The sequence below is a fragment of the Panulirus ornatus genome, chromosome 59 (genome assembly GCF_036320965.1).
Source record: "Panulirus ornatus isolate Po-2019 chromosome 59, ASM3632096v1, whole genome shotgun sequence".
In the NCBI taxonomy this organism is placed as follows: Eukaryota; Metazoa; Arthropoda; class Malacostraca; order Decapoda; family Palinuridae; genus Panulirus; species Panulirus ornatus.
Window position 1 is genome coordinate 7,978,987 of NC_092282.1, and position 17,342 is coordinate 7,996,328.

Here is a 17,342-nt window from a genome sequence, read left to right on the forward strand (position 1 = left end):
TGGCGCGCACCTGTGGCTCCACCACCTGATTCTCGCCACAGCCGGTCCACCCAGCTGGTCTCACGCCCCCCCCCCCCCCCCCCCGAATGTTTACTTCAGCTGGTCCTGAAGGGAAGATTGTTTACCTTAATTTGTCTCGGGGGGGACGGTTGTTTACCTGAACAACACTTCCACCGGTCTCTTCCACGCCAAAGTTAAACTATATCTTCTAAATCCACATTTACCCTGGTCCCTCGTGGTTCTATAACTTTTCATCTTTTATCTATGTTACCCCTACTATATTCCCCGTTTTCTATTTTCATATTCCAAACCCCTGAATCAAATCTACCATCAATTTGCGCCCCTATGGGCGATTACCAGACTGAGGAGGCCTTATCTACTAATCAATTGAACTTCCCGTCTTCAGAGAAAATCGTCCATTATTTCTTTAATTAGTCGATGCAACTCATTAAGATGGGGGTGTGATGTTGGCCTGGGGAGCGCGGACCCCCGTCAAGAACTTTTTAAATCTCCAACAATATTTACGTCTTCCTCGTTGTTAGGTGGTAATTAAAACTTTTATAAGAAGCAAATTAAACATCATCTTATCAACGTGGATGAGAGACGATCAACACATCCCAAGTTAGGTCTGGTAGACGTTTCAATTTCATTATTAGGAATTTTTTTTTTCTAAATCACTCGAATGGTTAATAAACAAAAATAAATAGTTTTTCAATAAACCCTAAATGAGTTATCTGTGCAGACAGTCAGTCTTTTAATTTCGTCTCTTGGTTTTCAGTTCTTACGATTATTTTTAATTTTTTTTTTAAGTCTAGCCCGTTTTTTGTCTTCCCATTTCTTTATAAAATTAAATAAGAAAAAATGAACTTCAGTCTTCAAGGTATATCGACCAAACATCACCACGAACACCCACGTTATAATAACCCCAGAGTGTTCGCTAAAACAACAGACGACGGAAGGTCGTACACAACGAATACTGAATAATTTCTCTGAATGACCCAAGCGTCAGGTAGGTTAAGGTCGGGGTTCCCGGTGCTGGGAATAATATATATATGGAATACGGGGACACCAGACCGGCAAGATGCGGTGACCTGTGTGGCTCATGTACAGCGGGAATGACGGCGTTTTATGACCAGTGTACACTAGAAATAACGGAGGGAGGAGGGGCGGGCTGGCTCTGCACGGCAAATACGCCTTGCCCCCTAGTGCCTTCTAGCAGCTGTTGGAGGAGGAGAAGGTAGTGGTGCGGTGAACAATGCGTTCTAGCAGCTGTTGAGGCAAGTATTATGAACGTGCATTCTAGCGGCTGCTCGTGAGGAAATTATGTATCCTAGCTGTATGAAGGATAGCTTGCATATTCTACAACCGTCGCAATACATACCTAAAGTCAGCATACAATACGCTTATAAATTCCCCAGTCTGCGTCTGTGTGTTAGAGAGAGAGAGAGAGAGAGAGAGAGAGAGAGAGAGAGAGAGAGAGAGAGAGAGAGAGAGAGAGAGAGAGAGAGGCACTGACTGCTGATAAAGGAAGAGTTTATTCTCTCACAAACATTACTCTTATCTTCCGTGCTTCCTGCAGTTACTGCGTGACCGTTGGCGAACACCTCACACGCTGGCCAAATGGCTCTCTCTCTCTCTCTCTCTCTCTCTCTCTCTCTCTCTCTCTCTCTCTCTCTCTCTCTCTCTCTCTCTCTCTCTAACACACACACACAGACTGGGGGATTTATAAGCCTTAAGTTAAGCACAACTTTCCCCCCGCTCCTTACTACAAGCATAGGAAAATCCTTCACATTTGGCGCTCCATCTCGTTATCGTTGTGCGCTGATCACCTGCTTGTGCTAGACTGGGAAAAAGAGTTGTACACTGGCGGGGCCTCGAACCTTGTGTCGGCAGCAAAAGCCTCGGCCCTGTGTTGGAACGTACTCATTATCCTTATCATCCATCACACTAGGCTTTATAAAAATCCATCACACTAGGCTTTATAAAAATCCATCACACTAGGCTTTATAAAAATCCATCACACTAGGCTTCATAAAAATCCATCACACTAGGCTTCATAAAAATCCATCACACTAGGCTTTAAAAAAGTCCATCACACTAGGCTTTATAAAAATCCATCACACTAGGCTTTAAAAAAATCCATCACACCAGGCTTTATAAAATCCATCAGGAAGTACAAGCTGGGTTTACTGGGACATCCATCATGATGGCCGGATTGCTGAAACCCGCCGATTAAAAAAAAAAAAACAGCGCGGCGAACCCGTACGTGCAGGGAAACCGCCATAAATTCCCATTTTGGTCCGCTTATTTTCCGAGCCGCTCTGAGGCTGGGGTTGGCGGCGGAGGCCTTAATTATGTATGCAGCGAAGGAACTTGAGCGTCGACCAGCAAGTCGGCGGACGAGAGAGAGAGAGAGAGAGAGAGAGAGAGAGAGAGAGAGAGAGAGAGAGAGAGAGAGGCAAATTCAGGAGGGAATTTTTTTTTTCTAGCGTTGTAACAAAGGCAAGACAGGAGCTGCATCCACGTATGGTAACAGAAACGCCACAGATTGTAACTGAAAACCTCTCTCGCTTGTCGCTGCGTCCGTGTATCACTCAAGTACACCTGGCAATGGCGGGAAAATGTACATAAGCTCTTCTCCCGCGAGTAAATTTGTTTCTTTTTTTTCCTTCTACGCCGAAAGAACAATAAATTATAATCTTTTTACGCGACGTTGTCAGGCGGGCGGCCAGGCGGGCGGGCGGGCGGGCGGGCGGGCGGGGTGGCGGAGAGGTGCCGCTGGCTGGTGGAGCCCTAATGACGTTATCATGTCCTCCTCCAACAATCGGGTTGTGATGCCTCGGACAAACTGGCCTGATTCCGGCGGCTGCCTTATCAATTCATGATGTTGGTCCACCTCAATGACGAGTCCAGCTTCTCCCACACACACACACACACACACACACACACACACACACAATCACACACACACTGAGCCTGGGGGAAGATTACGGGCAGAAAGGTCAGCAGATCGCGCTGGTCAGAGAGAAATTTCAATTTCAATTTCAGTCGTAAGTGTGTGTGTGTGTGTGTGTGTTCCCGGTGAGGACATCTTCTACCAGCCACCGTAAGAGTCAAGAGCGGACAAAGAAACCGTCTCTTTCCAAGTGACGGAGACAAACACGGACACAATTATCAACAATCGCAGCTATTGTGAGTGCAAGGTAAAGAACAATAAGGTGAAACACGAAGAAAAATATCAATTAGAGATTCCCAACGTCTTTGAAGTCCTGACTGTGAAAGATGGCGAGTCTGGAGGGAGAAGGTTAGAGAAAAGGAAGGAAGGAAGGAAAGAAATTCCACAGCTTCGCTGTGCGAGGTAAGAAGGCATCACAACGGTCAATCTTCGTGTGGTTGATCCCAACATAAAAACTGCGAGAAGCCGCCGCTAGTCGCGTGCCGGGGACCCATAAACTTTGGATCGAAAGCTGCGACGCAGGCAGACACGCTAGTGAGCAGTGGCCGGAATAATATCTGTGATACAGAGCGAGAGAAGCAATAAATACGGCGGACGGAGAAGGGTAACTGGTCGAGAACGATTTAGAACGCTTTTGAATCCGGTTCGGCTGTAAGAATGGTGGGGTAAGGAACCTACCTCAGGTACGCGAGCAGACACTCCATACTGGGCTAAGACCCCACTACAGGTATGAACTAGCTGCTCACAAGACAAATAACTGCAGTTCCCCAACATCATTACCCCCCCCTCCCCTAACACACACAAACACACACACAGCTTTAATTAAGTCATATTTTATGCTTATCATATAGGGTTTCCAGGAGAGAGTGAGCGATGTGGTTTTGCATATGTTCCTGGCAATGCAGGGAGAAAACTGGAGTGTTTTGAAACTGAGTAGCTGAAACTGAGACACTTATACGAGACTAGGTCAAAACTGTGTTCATATACACTACTGTGTTTAACATTAATGCCCCTCTTCACTCGCAATCATCATTATAGTAACTATATTATATATCTAAGAACCGAGTCTCTATATCATTACTACACAGAGAGTGGCCTTATTAACGTAGTCTCTACTACTATTACTTCACAGAGAGTGACCTTATCATAAAACACAAATAAATACGTTTCTTTAATATATTAGCCTCGCTCTCACCATTTTAGCGCCAAAACTACATTTTGCCCCAGTCATTCACAAACACGAAATCCGAAGAAGCATCGACCAATACAGGAATAGATTTATTAATTAACTAATCACATAACACCTATTACGTCAAGATATTATTGGCTTTATAGCCAAACCCGAGCGACGGCGGTGGGAACATAGATAAATACTTCACGCTATATTTAGCGGACTAATTTTAGGCGGGAGGACGTCCAGATAAGCTGAAATGGACGAGCCGGCAGCCGCGGCCCGACGTGTTATTCAAAAGCTATATTTCACCGTATCCATTCTGAGGCGCGGGGAGATCAGCTTTACCCTGATGATCATCATAACAACCTTACGGAGATCTTTCTCAGAGTGTTCGGAAGGGCAATATAAAGATCAATTTCAGTCCTTCACATCGGCGAAAATTCATCGAAAGTTCCACATCAAAACTTTAGTTTTTGAACTTAACTTTGCACCAATCTTCAGTTCTTTCATACCTTTTCATGACCACGTTCTCAAACTGGGGTTTGGGCTTCGGCGGGGAAGGCCTGGCACGGTCGTCTGCACGAAATTCCAATCAATCCGAGAAACTTTTTGGCGAGTTAATTCGGGGATGAGAGATGTTTACGGTCTTGAGGAGTGGGGTAGGGTAGGTGGGTGGCGTCCAGGTCGCTGAGAGGAGCGCGTTCGGATCACCCAGCCGGCACGAGAGCCTGACTACTGCTACATTAACAACAATAAGTTATTCCTCTGAATTCATCCACAAGCCTTTGGGAGACACCAAGAGTATAGAAAATGACGTTATCTCTCTGCGACAGGTTAAAACAGGGGGATGAAACACCCACTGTCAATGAATCACCGATGTCAGTACGACCCAGAAGCCAGTAGTGTGTCCAGGCTCTGTATCCTGGGATAAATAAACTTTAGCCAACTTATCATGCCTTGAGAACGACGGTGTTATCTCTACGTATGACGTCACGACCCCCATGAGAATGACAGTGCGACCCTCGAGAACAACGGTACGACCACCTGGGTACGACAGGAGTGACCTTTTGACCTGCCCTTCATGGGTCAGGTTGAATGGCGAAACCATCATTTCCCTAGTCGTTCCGTGGTGGTCGAGGATCGCACCATCGTGCTCAAGGATCGTACCGTCGTGCTCAAGGATCGTACCGTCGTACTCAAGGATCGTACCGTCGTACCAAAGGTTCATACCGTCGTACTCAAGGATCATGCCGTCGTAATCAAGGATCATACCGTCGTACTCAAGGATCATGCCGTCGTAATCAAGGATCATACCGTCGTGCTCAAGGATCATACCGTCGTACTCAAGGATCGTACCGTCGTACTCAAGGATCGTACCGTCGTACTCAAGGATCATACCGTCGTACTCAAGGATCATGCCGTCGTACTCAAGGATCGTACCGTCGTACTCAAGGATCGTACCGTCGTACTCAAGGATCATACCGTCGTACTCAAGGATCATACCGTCGTACTCAAGGATCGTACCGTCGTACTCAAGGATCGTACCGTCGTACTCAAGGATCATACCGTCGTACTCAAGGATCATGCCGTCGTAATCAAGGATCGTACCGTCGTACTCAAGGATCATGCCGTCGTACTCAAGGATCATGCCGTCGTAATCAAGGATCATACCGTCGTACTCAAGGATCGTACCGTCGTACTCAAGGATCGTACCGTCGTACTCAAGGGTCGTACTGTTGTTTTCGCCGGGCTGACCCTGTGCCATACTTAGCGGACTAATGAGCTACACACAATCAAATTAGCGCTAGATAGCATCAACGCGGCGAACCATACGTAACGTAATTATTACAATAATGTACAACTCATGAACAATACGTCACCGCCATCAATCACTGTGGGTAGGGTCTATAAGGCTGTGTGATGCAAGAGCAGAGTGTAAAAGCGTCCTTACGTTCATCAACTCAAGAAATAGATTGGAATCTATTTCTGCATCACCGCTAGCAGACGACCAGGGAGTCTATATAGTTACACCGAGGAACTCTTTGCTCTAAGGGAGTCTATCCTTCCTTTCCCTGCAAATGACTGCAGCGCAGCCTAAAGGCCTTATGGGTTTAGATGCTGCTGCCTCCAACACAGACACACGTCGTTCCATTCTTACAGAAGGCAACGTAATGAATTGTGTCATGGTTGAAATTCTCCCAGCTGGCAGCAAGTTGGCCCCACACTCTCTCCTGCACCCGCCAGTACACGGGGCTATTCTTCACCCGCACCGTTCGCACGAGACACGACAGCGTCTCTTGTTTTCGGGGTACGTTGTCCTTCAAGCATCTCCTGTGTTTGCCCTCAGGTTAAGAGGCCTTGTGTCTCGCTCTGCAGCCATGTCGACCGGGCTAGGAATTATGGATGAACCCCGTATGACTGGCCAGAGTATCAAGCTACAGGGGAAAGCTTACGTCAAAACTCATCCATGTGTGTGTGTGTCTGACGTGCTGATGACGTGCTGGCTGTGGATTGATTGCGAGTTCCGTGTAGCTCTGTGACAAAGTGATGAGGTGGAGGCACGTGATTGGTTTAAAGCTACGCATGAGGACGCATGACGCGGTGATGAAAAGATTAACACTAGTGCCGTGGATAACATGCAACCTATGGCAAGATTAATAAACTAGTTCGAAATGGGCGCCCTTCCTCCTTCGGCCTGACAGATATTGCCTGCAGCGGAAATTTAAACAACAGCTGCGCAAACTGACCGTAGCTCTGCCAATCCATAAAAGCTAAATAAAACACATCATTCTCTGGGGTAACGTCACACTCCATTTCGTAGAGCAGACCTTACCAACAGCCTTAGAAAGGCTCTGATGGCCTTGGAGCAACGACGCTACGATCGATGGGTATGACAACCTAGTCTTTGACCCCGACCTTTGAAGAGTCGTGCCTAAAACCAGGTCATCATCACAACAGAGGGTCGTAACAGTCATGTTCAGGGAGAGCACCCCTGTACCCAAGGGTCGTAGTGTCGTGCTCATTGGATAATTCAGTTATACAAACCTAAGGTTAAACACTTGTTTTATTTTGCCTTTGTCTCAGAGGCGTCGACTACGTCCTATCTGACGCTCTTATGTGTATCTATTACATAACATATTCGAGGTCTGGACGAGCTGGGTCCGCGAGGTCAATGGTGGGCGGCATGTTGACGTAGTGCAGCAGCAGCAGCCCCAGGCCGATGTATCTGCCTTCACACTGCTCACCCTCCCTCCACACGCTCATCCTCCCTCGACACTGCTCACCCTCCCTCCACAATGCTCACCCTCCCTCCACATTGCTTACCCTCCCTCCACATTGCTTACCCTCCCTCCACACTGCTTACCCTCCCCCACACTGCTCACCCTCCCTCCACTGCATCTGACGTGACAACACTGCAGTGTGGCAGCCGTCAATATCGTACTGTTTGCTGACGCTTCATTGTAGGTTGACAGAAACTGTGAATGACGGAAGATTGGTCCATTTTCTGTCTCTCTTCCCTAAGAACCTTTCCCTCACGGCCAGTCGTAGGTTGACCAAGCTGTTGGAGGCCTCGGGCCGCACGTCCACGCCCGCACACAGCCACCACAGCCTGAGTGGCTCGTTATACTGCAAATACCTGCACGAAGCTTTCTTTAATTTCTTTACAGTGCATCCCAGTTTCTTCTGGTTGCAAGGGATGTGTTGAGGAGTCTTGGATCCCCGGATGTTTAAAGTGTTTATCGCTCATTTTGATCACAGAGATCGTATATGCGAGTCTTTCCTGCTTGTTGTGCCAGCAGGGAATCAATTCCGAGTGTAGGTCTGGGAACACTCCCTCCAGGATCTTTCCTGTGAAGGTGACGGTGTAGTACCTCTCCCGGGAGTGTGTGCACTCGAGAGAGAGAGTAAAGCCTCGGTGGTGTCAACGGTTCCCAGTAGTTCGTGAGTGGGACATGCCGGTCTTTACTCCTCTAAGACAAGGACATGTGAGCTTGACCCTAGCCCGAGTGAGGTGATGAGAGAGAAACTTCCTCATGACGTTAGTGGATGAGGAACTTTGTGTAGTCCTCGTGGAGGAAGGACCCGCCAACCTACGACTAGAGTTCCCCAAGAAGCAGGGCTGACACGTAGCGCTCACCGCAGACAGGGGAAAAAAAGAACGACCAGACGCATCAGCCCTGATGAAAAATAAACAAGAGAAAAAACGCACAGAGGGAGTTGGTGTCAGGGCGTGACAGACGACCCTCTGCGCCACCATGGTCCTGCCCACTGTCTGTGGACAGGATGAAAGGCTCTGCACATGAGGCTGTCTGGCTGGTATTCTCATGTCCAGCGGAAACGCAAACCTCTTGTTCTCTGGTGTACTCTACACCACCTTCATTAAGGGAGGAAATGTGCCGGAATGAATACACTTGGTCATGTTGAGTCCCGTCAAGTTTTACTGCTGGAACTGATGAATAAATTCAGATCATCCGAAATAAATTCGGATGGTCTGAAATTCTAAGCTTGAGGGTCAGCTTTGAGCAATGATACGAGGCATCATAACCTATTAGAACGAGGTGACTGCCCGGTAAGGTTCACGTGGATCAGGCCAAGAGGGCCGGGATGAGTGCCACATAGTCAAGGCGGGAGAGACACATGAAACATTAGGGAAGATGCCCATGACGGGAGCGTCTCGGGCCCCTGACGGGAGCGTCTCGGGCCCCCGGCCCTGGACGGGTGATGACGGGAGACGAAATTCATTCAGGCCGTCGCTTGAGGCCACGTCCGTCAGTCGTGTCCCACACGTCTGGGAAGGAGTGTGGCTCCCACCGAGACCCGCCCTGCTCAGCGATGCGTACATTACAAAGTCTCTGACCTCAGGACAAACGCTGACCACGACACTGACTCGTCCTCACACGTCGGCTCATCTGGTCCATGAGCCAGTTCCTCACACCTCCCCAAACAGGGAAGCCCTGGGCCCGGCGGAGACGATAGCTGGGACAGACTAGCAACGATGACCCCTAGCTAGCTAAGCGTCTCCTCCTGAAGGAGAGACAAGAAAGGAAGAGAGTTTATTCGGAAGACATGATGACTCCCGCAGCAACGTCGACCCAAACCTTCAAAATCACCGAATTTCAACAAAAAACTTCAAAATATTCCTATCTCAAGATGCTGTCAAGACTCCAACCCGGAGGAAACACAAATGATATTTTTCCCCTCCCTACGAGGAAAACCAGTTCTTGAAACCTCTAAAAGTCAACAGGCAAACTTCAAGATCCAGTCGACGAAAGCCATATTTTAGACCTACTCGAGCGAGCGTAACCGTCAGACAAGCCTTGGCTGCGTGGGCCCGGGGGACACACACACTGGGTGCACCCGCTCCAGAAACAACTGGAGATAAAAGGCGAAAGAAGAGGAAGATAAACACAAGTGGTATCCCTCCTCTACATGTGATGAGGGAGATCTTATTATGCAACACGCCGAGCTACAGCTTAGTATGGGACGAAGCTTGTGACCCCCAGCCTTAGCTCAGCGAGTCCATCAGCTGGTCCAGTTGGTTTAGAGGAAGGGACCGGTTCGCCAGTTGATCCAAAGGAAGGTTGCGGTCCAGCGGCTGGTCCAGGGAAAGGCCTCGGTCCAGCAGCTGGTCCAGAGGAGGGACGAGGACCCGGTCCAGCAGCTGGTCCAGAGGAGGGACGAGGACCCGGTCCAGCAGCTGGTCCAGAGGAAGGACCCACACCACCAGCTTTAAACCGGTCCATCTTTCCACCTCATTTACTCGGTAGCCTGGGAATGGAAGCCAAGAGCACTTGTGTACATTCCTTAGACTTGCAAATTCCCAGTCTTCTGAATCATTAAGACTTTCCAGACTTTTAAGCGTTTAGGTTGCAAAACGCGCGGGTATAAGGTGTCTCTCCTTTAAGACCTAAGACCTTGTAAAGTCATATTTAGTCTCAAAATAATGTAAGGCTTTATAAAGCCTTATTTGGTCTTTCAAAATAATGTAAGGCTTTATAAAGTCTTATTTAGTCTTTCAAGATGCTGTAAGGCTTTATAAAGTCTTATTTAGTCTTTCAAGATACTGTAAGGCTTTATAAAGTCTTATTTAGTCTTTCAAGATACTGTAAGGCTTTATAAAGTCTTATTTAGTCTTTCAAGATACTGTAAGGCTTTATAAAGTCTTATTTAGTCTTTCAAGATACTGTAAGGCTTTATAAAGTCTTATTTAGTCTTTCAAGATACTGTAAGGCTTTATAAAGTCTTATTTAGTCTTTCAAGATACTGTAAGGCTTTATAAAGTTTTATTTGGTCTTTCAAGGTACTTTAAGTCTAGATATACGGCTTCTTCACCTCCTAGATCTGAGATTTCCAGACTTCCTGTGCCACTCGACCTGTTCAGCTCTCAGACTCCTTCCTTGCCTTCTCAACCCCCGAACTGCTGTCGAATTCCCGCGTTTAAGAGACGGACAACATTCCAGTCTTTCATGCCTCCAGACTTCCAGATTTCCAGCATTTTGCCGGAGATCAGACGTGGGGTTAGGCCATAAGGGTCAGGTTCAGCGGTGGTGGCAGGGAAGGAATCGACCCTAGAGGTGCTAATGGAATCTTCTTCCTGCCTCCAGCAAGGAGTGGTGAGAGAGGACGGGGGGAGAGGGGTGAGGGGAGAGGGGTGAGGGGAGAGAGGTGAGGGGAGAGTTTATGTCCTTCAGAGGAGCTGCTGGAAGGGGGAGGGAGGCGTTAGGGTCGTCTTGCTGACTTGGAGTCTCGTGCAGATGGTCAGGGGCCTAGAGATTGCCGGGTCGTGGCGACGACAGTAAAGATTTGCTGGTGGGATATCCCGGGGACACAGTGGAGGGTCGTGTTATCCCGGGGACAGAGTGGAGGGTCGTGTTATCCCGGGGACAGAGTGGAGGGTCGTGTTATCCCGGGGACACAGTGGAGGGTCGTGTTATCCCGGGGACAGAGTGGAGGGTCGTGTTATCCGGGGACACAGTGGAGGGTCGTGTTATCCCGGGGACACAGTGGAGGGTCGTGTTATCCCGGGGACAGAGTGGAGGGTCGTGTTATCCCGGGGACAGAGTGGAGGGTCATGTTATCTCGGGGACAGAGTGGAGGGTCGTGTTATCCCGGGTACAGAGTGGAGGGTCGTGTTATCCCGGGTACAGAGTGGAGGGTCGTGTTATCCCGGGGACAGAGTGGAGGGTCGTGTTATCTTGACTCGTCGTCCAGTCTTCCATCTCACGCGAAGCCTACACCAGGAGCTGCCAGGCAACACCTACCCTTCTGCACGTAAAAAAGATGCTCTCTCTCTCTCTCTCTCTCTCTCTCTCTCTCTCTCTCTCTCTCTCTCTCTCTCTCTCTCTCTCTCCTCCGTGGGAGAAGACCCATCAGACACATCTCCCAAGAGCATCGTTCCCCCACCGACGAAAACACACTGCAATAACACCTGCTCCACACAACCACACTCCCACCACTCGTCAACATGAGCTACGGCGGCAACACTGCGGCTCGATCGTCAACGTGAGCTACGGCGGCAACACTGCGGCTCGATCGTCAACGTGAGCTACGGCGGCAACACTGCGGCTCGATCGTCAACATGAGCTACGGCGGCAGCACTGCGGCTCGATCGTCAACGTGAGCTACGGCGGCAACACTGCGGCTCGATCGTCAACGTGAGCTACGGCGGCAACACTGCGGCTCGATCGTCAACATGAGCTACGGCGGCAACACTGCGGCTCGATCGTCAACGTGAGATACGGTGGCAACACTGCGGCTCGATCGTCAACGTGAGATACGGCAGGCAACACTGCGGCTCGATCGTCAACATGAGCTACGGCGGCAACACTGCGGCTCGATCGTCAACATGAGCTACGGCGGCAACACTGCGGCTCGATCGTCAACGTGAGCTACGGTGGCAACACTGCGGCTCGATCGTCAACATGAGATACGGCAGGCAACACTGCGGCTCGATCGTCAACATGAGATACGGCAGGCAACACTGCGGCTCGATCGTCAACATGAGATACAGCGGCAACACTGCGGCTCGATCGTGAACATGAGATACGGCAGGCAACACTGCGGCTCGATCGTCAACATGAGATACGGCAGGCAACACTGCGGCTCGATCGTGAACATGAGCTACGGTGGCAACACTGCGGCTCGATCGTCAACATGAACTACGGCGGCAACACTGCGGCTCGATCGCGCGTAGGAATTCCCGTCATCCAACCACTGAAAGAGGCGCAATTTTTAACCGAGGGTGAGGAGGATCCAGATATTGAAGGGCGTTAGCGTGTGTGTTTGTGTGTGTGTGTGTGTGTGTGTGTGTGTGTGTGTGTGGCCAACATTCCCCCAGGTGCTCCTCACATTAATTTCCTGAACGCCGTGAGCGACAGCTGATGGTAGAGTAACTTTTTGACCCCACGACCCGGAGTGTTCGGCTGGGTAGCTGATACACATTCATTTTCCTGAATATACCGAAGAAAAAAGCGATAAACACGTACGAGAAAGTGTACAATCTATCTTTGGTTGGTAGTTATATTGTAATTTGACGATGACGGCCTTAATAAACCCTTAATGGCTGTTGATAGGTCTAGAACCCAATTAACGAACGGTTTATGTCAATGTGAGGTCAAGTATAGTTTAAATTTAACCATCATACCACATATCTACATTTCCAAGCTATTATGCAATTGTGCGACACTCAACACAATATTTTCTATATGGCACAGTAGGTCAGTCGTGTTGGTGTTCATAAAGTGACCTAGCTATAATAGCAGATGACTGACCCTCGAGCGTGACCTTGGCTCCTCCGGTCAAAAGGTCAAGGGTCAGGTTTACGGCTGGCGTGAGCAGCGCGGGGGGATGGTGAATGACTTGGTCAACAACCTCCTCTTCCTCTGTCCGTTGGTTTGTGGTTGTCTTCGTGAAGGAAACTTTTCGGCCGTATTAAATATATCGACAATATAATAACTTCCTTCCGAAGGAAGTATCTAATGACTTTATCTGACGGAAGAACTTTGCTTCCTCTGTCACTGTGAAGTGAGTGATGGATCACACAACTGCGAGTGAGGAGAGATATCCACTTAAAAGATCAGGATGTTAGATAATTACGTTTGCCTCGGGGCGTTTCTGGCGTCGTGTTGTGTGAGTGTAAAATGTGTAACGTGAGGTACATTATCACATTATCTGGGCGTTTCTGGTGTCGTGTTGTGTGAGTGTAAAGTGTATAACGTGAGGTACATTATCACATTATCTGGGCGTTTCTGGTATCGTGTTGTGTGAGTGTAAAGTGTATAACGTGAGGTACATTATCACATTATCTGGGCGTTTCTGGTGTCGTGTTGTGTGAGTGTAAAGTGTACACCGTGAGGCACATTATCATACACAACACTAAACTGAAGACGACCCTGTCCTGGGATCACACATTTAAAGCGAACGTGGAATACATCGCTGGCTGACCAGGGGGCCTCACCACGCAGTACCTCCAGCCACCTTCAATACGACTTATGATTCTTGGACGCGCGACCGGTGAGGCCCTTATGCATGATGGCCTGGCCTTTGACCTGACCCCTTATAGGTCAGGTCAAAGGCCAGGCCACCATATCCAAGGGTCGTACCACTGTGGTCATGGGGGATCACAGTTATCACACCTTAACACATGTTCTTCAATACTGCCTCTGTCCTACGAAAAAAAAAATATAGTCGACGCTCAACCATCGTACGACACAGATACGTCAATTGTCGCTACTACCAGTACTCAGTTGTAGCTAAAGGAGAGAGAGAGAGAGAGAGAGAGAGAGAGAGAGAGAGAGAGAGAGAGAGAGAGAGAGAGAGAGAGAGAGAGAGTCGTAGCTACGACGCCCACTACGAGCCAGAGTCAACACCTGGAGGTACCTGTCAATAGTGTAGGGTCTGTAGACTGATCCCTGTATAGACTGATCCCTGACCCCTCTCTCTCTCTCCTGCACCTCCGTCACCTGCCGTGTCTCACGCGTAATCTGGCTCCCTCCATGTACTCATACTGGCTCCATCCTGGCCCATGCTGTCTTACTGCTGTCATACTGGCTCCATCATGGTTCATACTGCCTTACTATTGTCATGCTGGCTCCATCCTGGCTCATACTGCCTCACTACTGTCATACTGGCTCTACCCTGGCCCATACTGTCTTACTACTGTCATACTGGCTCCATCATGGCTCATACTGCCTTACTGCCTCACTACTGTCATACTGGCTCTATCCTGGCTCATACTGCCTCACTACTGTCATACTGGCTCTACCCTGGCTAGTGATGCCATATTCCATTGACATACTAATTTTTCCTCGTTCACACAGCCTTACAACACACAGACATACTGGCTCTACCCTGGTGCACACTGCCTCACTACACACACATACTGACTACCCTGGTTCACACTGCCTCACAATAAAATGCCTCCGACTTCTATATTTGTTTAACGTTCTCCTGGAGGCTAGGAAAGCTCTCACGACACCAACATCTGCCCTAATGAACCTCCCTAACTAGGAAATTAATTCTCAAAACAAAACTGTTTGAAAGTTTTACAGCATAAGAGCAACTAAAACGCTAAACTGTTTTCCAGTGTATTTCAATTCTGTGTTGCCCTTGTGTTGCATCTGCGAAACATAACGCTGATTATGTATTCAACAGGTCTGGTTTTCAGCTAAAATTCGAGTTATTTGTATCCAGTTAAATGTGTATTGTACATCTATTATGTCGGCAAAACAGAAGAATTATACTCCAATGATCCTCACACTTTCTATTTCAGGATATAACTCGTTTCTATGTCTCATTAAACACATGCACACACACACACACAGACACACACACACACACACACATATACATAAATATATATGGACCTCCGTGGTGCAGCGGTTAGTATTGCTGACCGTGACGCACTCACGGGCAGCACTGGTTCGAAGCCTGGTTGCAACAATCAGCCCAAAGTCAACCCAGCTGTTCATCTGTGTCGCTTCAGCTAATATACAAAACCATCTTCACAACAGGAGTACCTGGGAAAGCAGTTCGAGGGGGTCGGGATCTGCACGGTCAACCTGGGCGACGATATAGCGGAGTATATCCGCGGCCTCTTTATCGTCCTGTGAGTATACTCATCATCCCCTCCCGGCCTGTGATCTGTCCTATCATATGATCTGCTTTGATTGGCCGTGTGGATATAATAGTCCCCCCCACCTCTCTCTCTCTCTCTCTCTCTCTCTCTCTCTCTCTCTCTCTCTCTCTCTCTCTCTCTCTCATGATGTACAAACATACCCATTTGCTCATTATCTTCCTCGCAGGATAAATATTTCATTGCCTGACATAATGTACCTTTAGTTTCTTTATCATCTTCTCTGTTTAACGAGAATCAGAATAGTTATATATATATATATATATATATATATATATATATATATATATATATATATATATATATATATGGGAAATAGATGGACTTATATAAACAAATACATATAGATATAAAAATACAGAGATATGCCAACATAAATAAATAGAAAACGTTATGAATATAAAAAAGATACATTGGTAATATATATATATATAATATATATATATATATATATATATATATATATATATATATATATATATATATATATATATATATATAGTTTTAGAATGGGAATAACTAGTGGTGTTTGCTTCGCTTGTCTCCATTCGCTATAACCGAAATTCACAGACAAAAATATTCGCTGACGCAAACGCTTGAAATAAAAATGCGAAAGGAAGGCATACAAGCGACCAGCGACCAGCTGCCTGCAGCGTGCGCCCAGCCCAGGGAGGGGAGCATTCCCACCTCCAGGGGAATGTATCGGTCCGTAGTTGATCAAGGGTCAGGTCAAAGGTCAAGCCACCAGGCCCAAGGGTCGCACCGTCGTGCTCAAGGGGTCAACAATGCCTTAGAATTCTCAATACCCTTAACGCCTCCTTCCCTCCCTGCAGGTGCGACCCTTAACGCCCCTGCTTCCCCTACAGGTACGACTTCGAAGTCCCCTGCCACTATAACCCCCCCCTGCAGGTACAGTCACTCACACCCTCTGCCACCCCTGCAGGTACGACTTCGAAGTCCCCTGCCACTATAACCCCCCTGCAGGTACAGCCACTCACACCCTCTGCCACCCCTGCAGGTACGACTTTGAAGTCCCCTGCCACTATAACCCCCCTGCAGGTACAGCCACTCACACCCTCTGCCACCCCTGCAGGTACGACTTTGAAGTCCCCTGCCACTATAACCCCCCTGCAGGTACAGCCACTCACACCCTCTGCCACCCCTGCAGGTACGACTTTGAAGTCCCCTGCCACTATAACCCCCCTGCAGGTACAGTCACTCACACCCTCTGCCACCCTTGCAGGTACGACTTCGAAGTCCCCTGCCACTATAACCCCCTGCAGGTACAGTCACTCACACCCTCTGCCACCCCTGCAGGTACGCCCTGCCCCTGGCGGTCATCACCTTCCTGCACGTGCGGGTCAGCGGTGAACTCAAGAGCCGGGAGGCGCCCGTCACCATGGCCGTCCTGGACTCCACCTCCAGGGACTCCCAGCAGGACGTCTGGAGCCTCCACGACGCTGCCAGGCCCTCCTCCAGGTCAGTCCAGCTCACCCCTCCCCCCCTGACCCCACGTACCAATCAAGGGCCTCCTATAGATCAGGTCTATCGTGGTATATTCATGGTCACCCCCAGATATTCATGGCCAACCCCAAATATTCATGGTCATCCTCAAGATATTCATGGTCAACCCCAGATATTCATGGTCAACCCCACATATTCATGGTTATCCTCAGATATTCATGGGTACCCTCAGACGTTCCTGGTCAACCCCAGATATTCATGGTCACCCCCAGATATTCAAAGTCATCCCAAGACGTTCATGGTCATCCCCAGATATTCATGGTAACTCCTAGATATTCATGGTCATCCCCCTAGATATTCATTCACCAGATATTCAACCCCATCTCCTTAGATATTCTCGTTCATCCCAGATCTTCAAGGTCACCCCTGGACAAAGCGAGATCAATCCTAAATATTCAGCGCCACTACAGATATTCCACTTCCCCCCCTCAAGATACACCCAGGTCAGCTATAACGAGGCAGTATGTGGCCTGGCTACCACCAGGGCACAGCACGAATTTCGACATCACAATGTCTGCGGGTTTTCGCCGCCTGTTTTCCCCCCCCGGCTCCAC

At 48.6% G+C, this 17,342-nt stretch overlaps 1 protein-coding gene and 1 long non-coding RNA gene across 3 annotated transcripts in view; one reads left to right on the forward strand and one right to left on the reverse strand.

Annotated features, from left to right (window-relative positions):
- Positions 1-17,342, forward strand: part of LOC139767337 (neuropeptide Y receptor type 5-like) — a 98,790-nt gene that overhangs the window by 54,827 nt on the left and 26,621 nt on the right. The window contains exons 4-5 of the mRNA XM_071696660.1: positions 15,143-15,237; positions 16,582-16,743. Of these exons, the coding sequence (XP_071552761.1) occupies positions 15,143-15,237; positions 16,582-16,743 (257 nt within the window). The remainder of the gene's footprint in view (positions 1-15,142; positions 15,238-16,581; positions 16,744-17,342) is intronic.
- Positions 1-17,342, reverse strand: part of LOC139767338 (uncharacterized) — a 108,158-nt gene that overhangs the window by 27,805 nt on the left and 63,011 nt on the right. The window lies entirely within an intron of this gene.